This window comes from Anabrus simplex, chromosome 1 (genome assembly GCF_040414725.1).
Source record: "Anabrus simplex isolate iqAnaSimp1 chromosome 1, ASM4041472v1, whole genome shotgun sequence".
NCBI classification, from domain to species: Eukaryota; Metazoa; Arthropoda; class Insecta; order Orthoptera; family Tettigoniidae; genus Anabrus; species Anabrus simplex.
In genome coordinates, this window is record NC_090265.1 from 1,569,473,100 (window position 1) to 1,569,487,840 (window position 14,741).

The 14,741-nt window shown below is 40.8% G+C and overlaps 1 protein-coding gene across 1 annotated transcript in view; it reads right to left on the bottom strand.

Annotated features, from left to right (window-relative positions):
* gammaCOP (coat protein (coatomer) gamma) overlaps positions 1 to 14,741 on the bottom strand; it is a 513,985-nt gene that overhangs the window by 351,301 nt on the left and 147,943 nt on the right. The window contains exon 5 of the mRNA XM_067138134.2: positions 10,052 to 10,181. Within this exon, the coding sequence (XP_066994235.1) occupies positions 10,052 to 10,181 (130 nt within the window). The remainder of the gene's footprint in view (positions 1 to 10,051; positions 10,182 to 14,741) is intronic.

Sequence of the window (14,741 nt, forward strand, 5' to 3'; positions counted from 1 at the left end):
TTGGCAGCGTACGTGAGGAGTAACTGCTTTCTCCTTATTCGTAAAGGTGGAACTCCCGCTTCAGCGAGTAGGCTGGGAATGGGGCTAGTACGGAAAGGACTCATTGCCAGCCTTACTCCACTACGGTGAATACTGTCTAAAAGGCTCAGCGTAGATTTTGATGCTGAGCCATAAGCCGCACTTCCATAGTCAATCCGGGAGAGGACCATAGCCGTGTAAAATTGCAGCAGTACCGCACGGTCAGCCCCCCACGAAGTGCCACTGAGAAACTTGGCTTTAAGTAGCCGTCTGGACTGTTCAGCCGTAGATGTCTTGATAAGTACGGATCCATCGCGGAGCTTGCGCATCTCGTCGACTTCACCAGCAACAATTTCTTCGATGGAATTGCTGATCATGAATGGACATTCATCAAGAAAACTCTTACCATCGACCCTGGAAGCAACCAGGAATCGAGGAAGACGTCCGTCACTTACATAATCCGCTGGAACTGGAGTATACCGCTTGCGTTTCTTGCTAATCTTGGACGCAGTTTTTTGAAGGGTGCCACCCTTTGGAATAATAGAATTTGAAGAGAGAGGTTCCGTTTTTTGGTCCCACGAGTACTCAAGAAATATGAGGTCGACCTTCGGCAGAGCCCAGGAGTAGTGCTGAAGGCAAGGCTATTTGCTCCAGAGGGCGCCCGGTATCTGGAGGGGGTCACTAGGAACTACTCACCCAGTAGCCATGCATCACCTCACCACGACCCGAAACTTGTGATTGGGGGAGGATAAAACCTCCGTACTAAACTAATCTACCCGAGGCAGAGAGGGTGGCCAGACAGGAAGAGGAATGAAATTTAAGATGGTGAGAATAGAAGGGTAGAAATAGTGATGAAGAATAAAGAGCACAGACACCTCTCAGGCAATTCGGGGGACACCTTGATAGTCTGGCCCTACACCGAGGCCAATCCAGCATGGGTGACCCTGAGCTGGCACAGCCCTCGGGATCAACAAGCACACAAGCCCTCACACCGACGTCAAGGTTATGGTGTCCCTAAAGCGGGGGGGGGGGTCTTCCAGCGCCCAGACGGTTCTGCGGTGTTTCAAGATGATAACGCGCTGCCACATCGCTCCCACGTCGCCCGGGAACATGCAGCGGAGGTCCAACGACTGCCATGGCCACCCAGGAGCCCCGATAAGAACCCTATCGAGCATACCTGGTATGTCCTGGAACGCAGGCTCCGTACGGTGGATCTTGCACCCACGAACAGACCAGCATTGGCGGCCGCTCTGCAAATGATTTGGTGTCAGCTGCGTCCAGAGGACTACCAGGGATTTGTCGACTCACTTCCACGGCGTCTCACTGCAGTTCGCAAGGCGAGAGGAGGCCCTACACGCTATTAGGTGACTATCCCATGACATTTGCTAAGTCAGTGTACAAATATTTATATAATTTATTATTGCCTGCATATATAATCAGTAATCCACTACAGAATTGTGAAACACACTGTAACATCCAGAATGGTACTAGGTAGACGAGAACTCTCGAAAAATCTGTACAATATATCTGGGCCTTAAACACTCTAGAATTTACGAGAAAATGTATCTTTTAGAAGCCTGGCCAGGCACCTATATAAAGAGGTGGTCTTGATGGTAGAGACAAGTTATTACTTAGTTGGAGTTATGGTTCAACAGGAGTGTACTAGTGACCACGTTATGACATGCTTGTAATTGTTTTAAGGTTGTGATCTCCGTGTGGCTTAGTGATAGGCATTTGTTAAAGATGGCAGTTTCTTGATGTGTGCATTTTGTTTATGACAGCAGTTGATTAGGTTATGTGTATGTTTATGTGAAGTTAAGGTGAAATAAATAAGTGTACAAACTGACAGCATTTGTGTGCATCTTTGTTGATAATTCGTAGGTGACTGTGGGACAGGACGTCAAAATTTACAAGTGAATACGAGTAGTGAGAAATGCGAATGACAATAGAGAATATGTCTGTGAAACAACTAGAGGACAAACTCAACAAGAGAAATCTCCCGATGAACGGGAAGAAGAAATCGCTGCAGACGCGATTACGGGAACATTTCGTCGAAAAAGGAGAAGATCCCGAAAAGTTTTTCATCAAACTTGATAAAGACTCGGAAACAGAAGAAGAGGTAAATATAACCAAAATGTATTCTAACATAATGAGCATGATGCAGGCACTACATGACAACATTTCAGATGTGAATTCCAGCCTAACAGAAAAGATTGCAGATCAAATCTCGAAAGTAAGTAACAAAATTTCAGATGTCAATTCTGGCCTAACAGGACAGACTGCACATCAAATTTCAAAATTAAATGATATAATTTTTCAAGCTAACTCAGTTTTAACCAGACAAATATCACAAGTACACGCAGGTTTACAAAGTTGAACAAGGACATAGAATTGAAAATTTCAACCGTAGATGACAAAATTTAATCGCAAATTAGCAACGTCTAGCTGAAAGACTTGCGGCGGTGGTATGGACATATGTCGATAGAAATCCCCCGTGCTGTCATTTCACGTGTAATCATAATCAATTGCATCGCCAACCTTCAGAGGGAGACGGCATCATAAAAAGAAGGATCAGTCGATTAACGCAGCAGACATCAGACATCAGGTCAAAACTGGGAAAGGTTGAACAGATCGATAGTAGGGTAAGCCAGTTGGAAGGGGATATCTCAAACCTCAAGGAGGATTGTAAGTTAAGAACATTTTCCCGTATTGAACTCAAGGAGGAGGCGGAAATCCAGGTTTCCAGCATAAAGCAACAGGTAGAAAGCCGTATCTCTGCCGTCGAGGGAAATTTCGGGGGACGTATTTCTGCTGTTGAAGGAAGGTCAGAACACCGGTTTACCATCAAGGGAGATGTGCAGAATATAAGGGAAAGCATCCTTCACGCAGTAGAAAATAGATTAACTCAAACATGACATATCACCACACCCCTAAACCCCTCAAACCTGACTGGCAATACAGCACACCTAGACCCGAAGGTAATTATAGAGAGCCTTCCGGAATTCCACCGGCGACTGGAAGAGTGCCCGACTAGCTTCACTGAGGGATCGGTCAGTCTGTTACGAAGGACTATTCTACCAGAGAACATCTTCGTGCAACTCATCACACCGTGATCCAAGAGGCACGCCGCTACTTGGTGGAATACCTTGAAGGGTCTAAATTTAAACTGGACTGACTTCAAGAGGGAATTCCTCACTAGGTTTAATTACGAACGGGTGAAGAGCTCCGGGAAAAGCAAGCTACTGACTGAGGCACAACCCACTGACATGAGAGATAGCATCTGCACCCGGAAGGAAGTGAAAACAAGATCTTACCAGGTATCACAGAGCTACACAACGATAAGATTCGACCCCTAGTGAAAGTATCACAACCGAGATCCTTTGATGATCTACGCAGAATCATCGCCCAGCTGGAGGAGGAACACAAGAGCAAAGCTACAGAAGAGACCAGTACAGTTAAGAAGTGTGGGACACCCGAAGAATAACTGCCCAACATTGATGTCGGAGAAACTAGGTCTGGCCCATTCTGGATTAGGGGGAATGGGACCGAGAACAGGAAGGAGCCTCAAGACCTGACAGACGAGCAACCCTGGTCAAGTAGGAGAGGGATTGGTCAGATAGTGAGTAGAATAGGCCAACCTCGCCCATCGATTATCTTAAGGATTGGCAACGAGAATGTTTCAGCCATACTCGACAGTCAAGCAAGCCATACATTTGTCAATGGGACTGTTGCCAGATTACTACCGCCTATGAAGTCTCACAATCTCGGAACGGTAGTGGAAGCAGCGGACGGGTTAACCTATTCCATCCAAGGACATACTAACCTAACTGCTAAATGTATGAGCATGCCTATTGTAAAAATGTTGCAGTGATTCAGAACCTGATACCTGACATCATATTAGGTCATGACTTTCTGGTGGAATACAAGGTAATCCTAGACTATGCAGTTCATGAAGTCTTTTTGGGAAAAGACAGACATCTGAGGGTCACCTGGCAAGATGGAAACCTCCGGATTCGCAAGGATACAGAAGTCGACGTAGACCTGGGAGATATCCAGTTAACACATCTTCGACCGAGTTAAGAAAAGGAGCCGAGACACACCTTAGAAGACTTTCCAGAAGTCATCACCAATAAAATAGAATGGACTACCATGGTAATGCACACCACTGAGTGCAGCATTTCCTCACCCATCAAGCAACGTCCATATTCAATCAACCCAGATAAGTGCAACTTCGTCATCCAGAAGATTCACGAGATGGAAGGGCAAGGTCTCATTGAACCCCCTACATCCTGTTGGGCTTCACCTATCGTCCTGCCGAAGAAGAAGATGAAGAAGAAGAAGAAGAAGAATGGAGAATATCGACTATATGTGGACTATACATATCAATATTCTCATATTTAGGCCCATTTTGAAATTCGTTATAAAATAATACAAGTACGTATTTGTTTTCCACCTATTCAATACATAAAATGTTTTTATTTATTGTTAGGATTTTAACCTTGACGTAATACTACCGAGCATCCTCAGCCATTACAATGTCCCAAGGTTAAGTTATAATCTTGATGTACAGTACTTGTAATTAATCGTACATAATTATAGTCTTAACATTAATTAAATAAAAACAAATTGCTAAAATGCAGTTATGATATACAATGTATAAATTGACAGTTTAGTTGTGATTAAAATAACAGTGCCAAAGTCAGAGTAAAAGACTTGATTCGTTAACACTGATGTCTAAAACTCAATGGTACCATGACACAATGAGATTCTGGCTAAAAAGTTTCATGCATTTCATCTTTCATTCTAATGGTGAGTGGAACTGTGTGTAATGTAACATATTAGTCTATTGCCTTGATTAAAATTACAATATCATCTCAAACTTAAAACTTCTGAAGTTTTTTGTCTTTATAAACGTATTAATTTAATTGGCATAGTACATTAATGCATATGTGGCTTTAAAACGTTACATTAATTAATTAATACTGACGGTCGAATACGTCTTGTTAGTTGTTTTTCCAACTATAAACTTAAACTGACTAGTTGACATTGTAGAATTATAAGCAGTTAGGGGCAACAGTCAAAAGGGACATTCCGCTACAAAAATCATAGGCGTTGATAAGATTGCTTCTACAGTATTCACCAAAGTATACAGTACTCATTTTTGCACAGTGCACATGGGCACACGTGAGCATCTGCGTGTTGTTACATCGCCATGATGAATTGTTAGTTGTGTAAAGAACGTTGTGCTGTGTGATCGGAAGTGACAATGGGTCTCACGACGGAGGAAAAAGTAGGAAAAAGTGTTTATAGTGGAGTATTATTTTCGCTCGTACGGAAACGGTTATCAAGGTAGGCCGGGTTTAAAGTTAGTGGCAGAACAATATCGTGAACAATTCAATAAGCCAGCACCTAGCAACACAGTTATGCTATCTATTGTTAAAAAATGTCGTCGTACGGGTTGTGTATTGTGTCAACGCAAGGGAAGGTCTGGTAGGCCAAAAACTGTGTCCACAAATGAAAATCATGGACATGTCCTCAATCAGGTGTTGCAGTCTCCAAAGCAAAGTCTTCGGTGAACAGCCCTGAAATTAAACATCAGCCCTACGTCACTTCGACGATTGTTTAAAGACATAGGTGGATTTCCGTACCGTATACAGGTTGGGCAACGATTGACGGAGCACGATAGGCATGTCAGGGTGGAATATTGTGCACGATTTTCGGCCATGGTGTACGACGATCCAGATTTCTTGTTCAACGTGTGGTTCTCCGACAAAAGTCATATTCACTTGGACGGTTTTATCAATCGCTAACAACTCGCTTTCTTCGTTTCGAGAGGCCAGAAAGTATACTCCAGAAACCGCAACATTGTGTGCGTGTGACGATTTGGTGTGCAGTGTCAGGAAACGGTGTGCTAGGTCCGTATTTCATAGAAAATGATGATGGTGCACCTCTTACTGTTAACCAGGAACGCTATAGGAACATGGTGATCAGGCCATTTATTCAGGATCTAAGAAGGTTTTGTCGTGCCAGGAACATGCAGATGAACAGACAGTGGTTCCAACAAGACAGGGCGACCTGCCACACCACTCAACAGACTATGGCTATGCTGCAAGAAACCTTTCCAGGACGAGTAATTTCCAGCGGGGCTGAGTTCCCCTACCCATCACATTCCCCCGACCTCACAACACCTGATACGTGTGGGGAATGTTAAAGGGGCGAATTTTCAATTGTCCAGATCCACCCAAAACTGTGCCTGCATTACGTCAGAAGATAGTCTCGTCCTTCGGGACTCTTCAGCAACCTATGTTCAAGAATATGTTGGAAAATCTGCGTAATCGTTATGAACACTGCCTACAGCACAATGGAGCACAAATGAACATTTACACTATCATCTCGAAAAGAAAGGTAATGACAATAAGACTAACATAATTTCCAGTACTGTATATTTTGGTGCATACTGTACTATGTCCGTTTGTACTGGTATATCGGTAACAAGAGAAAGTTACGTGAAAATGTTATGTGTGAATTTGTTTTTAAATAATTGTGTTAAACGCGCATCACTTACCCCTTCGACTACTGCTGAGATGTTTACCGAACTTACTAAAAACGTTCAAATCAGGAAAAAGTAATATCACTTACCCCTTCGACTACTGCTGAGATGTTTACCGAACTTACTAAAAACGTTCAAATCAGGAAAAAGTAATTTCTTCAATATATTTAATCCCAAAACTATTACTACTCCCATTACAAAAATAGATACATCCCCCCACCTCAACAACACCTATAGCCTCCCCTCCATGCGCTACATCAGCTACCAGTGCCCCCCCTACTTTCCCTTCCTATACTCGCCCTCCATCAAAGCTTCCCCACATTTATAACACAAGGAGTAGAGGCGGCAGCAAATAGTCACCGTGCTGCAGTAAACATGAAGCATGAATTTTACTTTAAAGAGAAGATTTTGAAGTGTGATTATTGTAACTTGAAGAAAAGGACGGTGTTCTTTCTATTTTTAAGACTCTAATTTTATGACACTGATGATTTTGTTCCAAGCATCTTTTAAAATGTGCTCAGTTCATAACATTATTTTGATTCTAGGACTTAAAAAGCTGTAACTATACTAGATCACTGTCAATGTCTCTGATGTTTATTTTAATTTAAACTGTATGAAGCAGCTGAAGAAGACTCCTGGGAGACAAAATATGTACTGCATATTTTATGAAATATAATTAATTGCTAAGTGATTAAAAATTGTATTTATTGAGTGGAAATCCTCAAATCTCTATATATTCTGAATATTCAAAGTCAATACTAAACAACAATGAAATTTATACATTGCAATAAGCAGTATGTTCCGAAATGTCGGTGGAGAGATGACATGGAATGACATTGGTAGACAAATAAGTTTAAGTGGTGTTATAATAATGTTATTGATTTTACATCCCATACCTATATTTACGATTTTCGGAGACACCAAGGTGCCAGAATTCTGTGGCACAGGAGTTATTATAGGTGCCAGTAAATCTACCATCAAAAAACTGATGTATTTGAGTGCCTTAATACCACAATACCGCCGGTCTGAGCCAGGATCGAACCTGCCGAGTTGGGCACAGAAGGCCAGCACTCTACCATCCGAACTATTCAGCCCACCAGTGGTATTTTTTGAAAGTAGGAAAGATCACAATATGAAGATAAAGTTGGAATTCAATAGGACAAACTGGGGTAAATATTTGTTTATAGGAATAGGAGTTAGGGACTGAAATAATTTACCAAGATAAATATTCAATAAATTTCCAAATTCTTAAAATTATTAAATAAAAGACTAGGTAAACAACAGACAGGGAATTTGCCACCGGGGCAACTGCCCTAAATGCAGATTAGTGGTGATAGATTGATTAAACTGATTTGTGGGTCATACTACACTGACTGAGCAAATGTCATGGGATAGCGGAGCACTGATGCGCAGGTGTGTTGTCGCGCACCACACGCCCCCTGTGCCAGCGGCAGTTGTATAGGAGACCTTGTGAGCAGTGGCTGTGCATGTGACAGGTGTAACATGGAACATCGTCGTGAGCTGACACAGTTCGAACGGGGTATGGTGGTCGGTGCCCAACAGATGAGAAGTGTGATTTCGGAAGTACGGGAATTCGGCTTCACACGATCACTCATGTCCAGGGTGTATCGTGAATGGTTGAATGTGGGTGTCACCGTCTACAACAGACGAACGACCGGCCGTCCAGCTACCCTCTATGACCATGACTGGTGACATCTGAGACGAATTGTCAATAGTGACAGACGGGCAACCGTGCAACAAATCATGGCTCAATTCAACACAGGCCGTGCTAGACATGTCACCCAGTGGACAATCCGTAGGAACATGGGTTCTATGGGGTGTGTGAGCCGGCGCCGCACACGGGTGCCACTGTTAACCTTTTGCACTCCTATGTCGAGTGCGGTTCGACATTAAAATATTAGACTTGCGCTCCGATGTCGAGCTCCACTCGACATGAATATATCTTGTACGTTCAGCGCTCGTATGACGACTGTGCCATGTTCTGGTATTGTAGAGCTATCTAACAGTCTCTGAGAGAACACGTTTTCCTATTTACAATAGTTCGCGGGAATTGTGTTAACTTTTTTAAGCTCTGTTATTCTCGAATGTTTATGCAAATTCACAGATGTTGTTGTTTGAATGTAAACATGGCTCCTGCTTCGTCTTCACTCACGGAACTGGATATTTTAGAACAGTTAGTGGACACTGATAGTGACGATGATGAACCAACAACTGACTTGGATGATTTATTAGTGAATAATGTAAGTGAAATTGAACAAAGTGATAGTGGCGATCCTGATTTACCTGCATTCTCATTCAATGAAACAATCTGTGGATACAAAGCATCAGGTAGGAACAATCCCTCAACACCTTAAGGATTTTTTCAACTTATATTTAGTGATGAGTTATTCAAGCAAATTGCCGACGAGGCCAACAGATATGCTAAAGGTGGTAGAAAGGAAACAGTTTACTCCTGCAAAACATGTTCGTGAAAACCCGGTCTCCACCTAGAAAACTGTTTTGAAATGTACCACACAGTGAAAACTTGCAAGGATGAATGTATTTTGTGTGCCTAATTGTAAATATATTCATGTAACATACTTATATTTTGTGTTAGATTCCTTTGCACTGTTCACATCCTACAGCTGTTCATAGTGCAGAAATTAATTAGGAGTGGAGAAGGAAGCATACGCTAAGGGTAATGGAGCTCAAAAGGTTAACCCAACGTCATCGGACACAACGATGGGCATTTGTCACCAGTCATCAGGAATGAACACTGGAACAATGGCATAACGTGATATGGTCGGACGAATCACGATTTCAACTGCACCATGCTGATGGGAGGCACCATGTATGGCGCAGACCATATGAAGTGATGGATCCCGCCTGCCTCGAAGGTGTGGTCCAGGGCGCTGGTGTGTATGTTATGGTATGGGGTGCATTTTCCTGGTAGTATGGAATTGGTCCCCTAGTTGTTCTGGAAGAGACTTTGAATGGTACGTGGTATGTTGAGCTGCTCGGAGACCATCTCCACCCATTTTAAGCCTTCCAGCTCCCAGACGGTTCTGCGGTGTTTCAAGATGATAACGCGCCACCACATCGCTCCCACGTTGCCCGGGAATGGTTCCAGGAACATGATGGAACATGAACTCTATTGAGCATATCTGGGATGTCCTGGAACACAGGCTCCGTGCCATGGATCCTGCACCCACGAACAGACCAGCATTGCCGGCCGCTCTGCAAACGATTTGGTGTCAGCTGCGTCCAGAGACTACCAGGGACTTGTCGACTCACTTCCATGGCGTCTCACTGCAGTTTGCAGGGCCAGAGGAGGCCCCACACGGTGACTATCCCATGACATTTGCTAAGTCAGTGTAGAGTAAAAGACCCTACACCTAGGCAGGATATATGCTAGGATGAAGATTACATGTAAGTGGGCAAGATAAATATTCTGAAGTAACAAAACAAAAGGTCATATCTTACCAACATACAAACAGCATAGGGTGACTTCAGAGAATTCCGTGTCAATTTTGTTACCAGCTTGGACACAGCCAGGCGATCTGATTTCCGGATGTGGTATAGTACACCCAAAGCATGATACTGCACCATCACACTGGAAATAGAAGCAAAACGAACTAAAATGAGCATGGAAGATAGGAAACTTAAAACGGTCCACCTTTTCAATACAAATAAATGTTATAGATTTATTTACAACATATATTTACACTTGGAACTAGTTTTGACGCTGTTTGGCGTCATCTTCAGCCAAAATGTGGGAAATAGGCATAGCATGTAGACATTTATATTATACAAGGTGTTACATCAGTGTGATTAAAAGAGAGAATATGAAGACGTGAAGTACAATGTCAGTTTCAAAATGGTCATGAAGGGCGAGTCAAAATTGTATAAACATGAGATAACAAACACATAAACAAAAAACATATATACATATAAACTGCATTTGAACTACACTCGCACCATTGCCATTCAACGAATGATTGAACGCAGACCTTTTATGCCAAATCCATCCATCCATTTCCGAGTGTGTTACATGTGTTTTTTTGCATTTATCGAGTCCAAACTCATGCTTGTGCAATTTCTGTCTCACCCTCCACAGCTGTTTTTTTGAATTGACGCTTATTGAATAAGTGATTTCAATCCTTAACTGCCAAATTTCATCTCAACCCAAATATTTTTAAAATGTTATGTGCAGTTTTGAGACGACTGTGTTTATTGAAATCTAACCTATGTTTTGTACTACACTCGCGGCAGGCAACATTCAATGGAAGAGTGTCTGAAATAATTTGAATCTCCAATGCCAATCATCTCGTACTTCCGCATGGTTTTGTTACAGTTTATATGTATATATGTTTTTTATTTATGTGTTTATGTTATCTCATGTTTATACAATTTTGACTCGCCCTTCATGACCATTTTGAAACTGACATTGTACTACACGTTGTAACCGCTAGACGGATCAACATTCTTTACCCGATACCTCCATTTTTTTAGTCGTCGTTGGGCAGCCTAGTTTGACGTAATGGAGTCGCTCAGCGGATACCTCAGGGTTTTCTTGTGGCAAGTAAGACATGTAATCTTACTGTAGAATTCGCTTTATGTGAGTTCAAGAGAATCCCAACTCACGGGTGACACCTATCGTTACTCACGACATAATAATAATCATCGCCGACAACCTTATCAGAGTATTGACTTCGAGAGAACTTACCATGGTTAAATGAACACTTAATTACACGGTACCTTTCTTAGCCATTAATTAACTTACAAACTAGACAGTAATTAAAGAATTCATGACACCAGAAATTATAGAAAAATAACAAGATATTTATTAATAAAATATTAAGTTATTAAATTGACTGAAAATAAGTGTGAGAATGAGTCAGCGCTGGCTCGTATGATAAAACGAAAAATGATATTCAGTATTTTAAATTATTAAAATGATCAGTTCCTTTGTGAAGTAGAAGTTCAAGATTTACACATTTACAATAGATCACTGGACACATTTGAGGTCCACCTCGCAATTAGAATGTAAGTATAACATCGACACAATTAACTAGTTCTGTTAATTCACTTTCTTTGGTCTGATTAAACCAGTCTCACTTGGTCAGAATATCCAGCATCTGGATCTCAAGCATCTCAAATACACTAACAAGTTAAGTATGAAAAAATTGGAACACATTTAAGTAGATCTGAATAAATTAAAAGAAATCGAAAATAGATCTAAGCAAATCAAGCTATTTTTGAGTAAAATCCGAAGTCATGATTTTGTTGCATCGATCTCGTTGTGCATGGAAACTACTTACGAACTAAGGCATTCTTTCCTAGTGCCTGGTAAATGCGGCTCCTACTCTAGCCTGTCCCTAGCTGAAGTTCGTGAAAGAAATGTACGTTCAGACGGAGAATATTAATCGATCTAGCTATCTATCTAATTCCAACATAATCTTTGGCTGTCTTACACATGTCCTTTTAGGTTCAATGTCCCTTTCTATAGTTATCTTCCAATAACATTCAACTACAATGCAAGCTACTTTACTCTCTTGCAGTTACTATGAAGCGCTATGCCGCGAGGTTTAGAAAAACATAATCTCATATATATCGGTGTCGTAATGCATCTGGTTAACGACAGCTATTCAAAGTATCGTAGTATTCTAATGTTCAATATAATCATCTACACAGACATACGATAACGTCACAAGCCTACATCTATAATAGAAAATCCAGTTCGTACCTTGGCCTGTGTAGCTCCAGCGGTGTGGGCACTCTTACGCAAATAAAACATAAAATAAACTTGTAGTGTGGCATAACTTAACTTGCAGGTACACGATGGTCCTGCATCGCGTAAAAACATCTCATATCACTATATATATAACTCGAATCTTTCATCCAATTACCATACTCATATTCTCATTACAACATCCATTTAATATTAACACCGTAGCCTCCATAATAATATATCGCGTTCCCAACTGCACGACTACGTTAAAATACCACACAATTTCTTAATAATATTTAAGTCACAGCTTCTCATAACCTACGGACGAGTTCAATGCCCTTTATATGAACCAAACAATGCGTAATTCCATTTGTTTCTTTCTACACCGCGCACAACCATTCGTGACGTCAATTTTAAGCATTACTTCAATGAAATCTCTATAATCTCCCAGTATGTCATTTCAATCAGCTGTTTCACATTTCTCTTCAAACCTCACGCTTCCTGCAAGTATTCTGGTCGATATAGCATAAACTATTGCTATATTACTAAATCGTAACTACGAACTTAATTATCTCACACATCGTTGGTAATCCTCACTTGCATTGCCATATTTATCGGTCTACAATTAGCCCATCGGCACATACCTACGGTACATGTGTAGGCAAACCAAAAATTATGCAACAAAATATTATGAATGACTTAGCTCGCTCATGGTTGTCCCTGGTCCAGCTGTTCCGTTCCCATTGGATGTAGTTGGGTCTTCGGTTCGGTCACGGGTCAGATATCTGGCACGTCATCCACTCCTTCGTTCTGGAAGTACTATCAGGATTCCCGTTGCCTTCCTTCGTCATGGCTCGGTTGGATGGTTACCCGTCGCCTTCCTCGTCATTGCCTGGTCGTATGGTAAGATGAATTGTTCCCAGGTCGGTCCATCATGTGAATTTAGCACATCATCTTGATCATCTTCTTGTCAGTCTCAAAGTTGAAGATTATATTGCAGTATACAGCCATTTATGCTATTCTTCTCTGACGTCTTTAATCCTTAATTTTATTTATTTTTATTTTTCTTCGTAGCTTTTCGACGTATCCGCAGTTTCGTATGTAACAAATTCAGTACGTCTATTTTCGTCTGAACTGCCTTTGAATCTAGACGAAAACTTATTCTTTATTCATATTCAGTCGTTGAAAATATTTCTTTTCTTATGCGCGATCCTTTGCTTCTCCTAAAGAATTATTCCGCTGACGGTGATTGCGTCCGCTCTCTTTTGTCGTGAAAATTCAAGATGAAGATTTTTTAATAATCATGTTTTTTCTATTTTTTTGAAAACAATACTGTAGACCGTCCACTGTCCGTTTTACTCGAATACTTGACCATTCCATGACGTATATGGCCCTCTGAGTCATCATAACAGGTGACTATTCCTTGCTTGCTATAGATTACATGGCCCATACCTTCGGTCGGCGCCATTTTGTAATCTGTCGTGGACGTGTGAACGGGCACAACGTCTTCATATTCTCTCTTTTAATCACAGTGATGTAACACCTTGTATAATATAAATGTCTACATGCTATGCCTATTTCCCACATTTTGGCTGAAGATGACGCCAAACAGCGTCGAAACTAGTTCCAACTGTAAATATATGTTGTAAATAAATCTATAACATTTATTTGTATTGAAAAGGTGGACCCTTTTAAGTTTCCTATCTTCCATTCTCAGTTCAATACGGACAAAAATGAAATTCTTATATCTAAAATGAGCACTCACTGGGCATCAAATCATAACTGAAACATGAAACTTTATGTCCACAAAGATCATCTCATTGATCGAAGGTAGTGATTTTTATGAGAAAATATACAATTGTACCTTAGTCGATATACAAATGTGTCTTAAAAACAGAGTTTTAAGAAATATCACACCATAGCTACATATTGCAGCCTCCTTGTGCCTTCAGCCTTAAAAATAAATTACAAAAAAAAAAAAAAAAAAAAAAAAAAAAAAAAAAAAAAAAAAAAAACCACTAAAACATAACTAAAAATCTCCATACAGAGTACCATGTAAAGGCACTCGTTCAGATTTTGATGTATGAAATATCTTGAGAAGTGTGATTGTAGTTGTATATATCAACGGGTAAGATACATCAATAAATAATCTTGCTGTAAAAATTGTTTTTGATTGATAATTCTCCTATTCACAATGTACCATTTGTGTGAAATTTCTTGAAGTACTTTTTAAGACACATTTTTGAGTCAATATGGAACAACCCAAATATGAGATTCTTATATTCTAGTGATTTTTAGCATTTTGAAATCCGAAATTTATCACTTTGATGTGTGCATTTAGAATTTGTTTTCTTTTTTTTCTTTTTGGTAGTAGCTCTACGTTGCACCAGAACAGATAGGTCATATGGCGAGGATGGGATAGGAAAGGGCTAGGAATTGGAC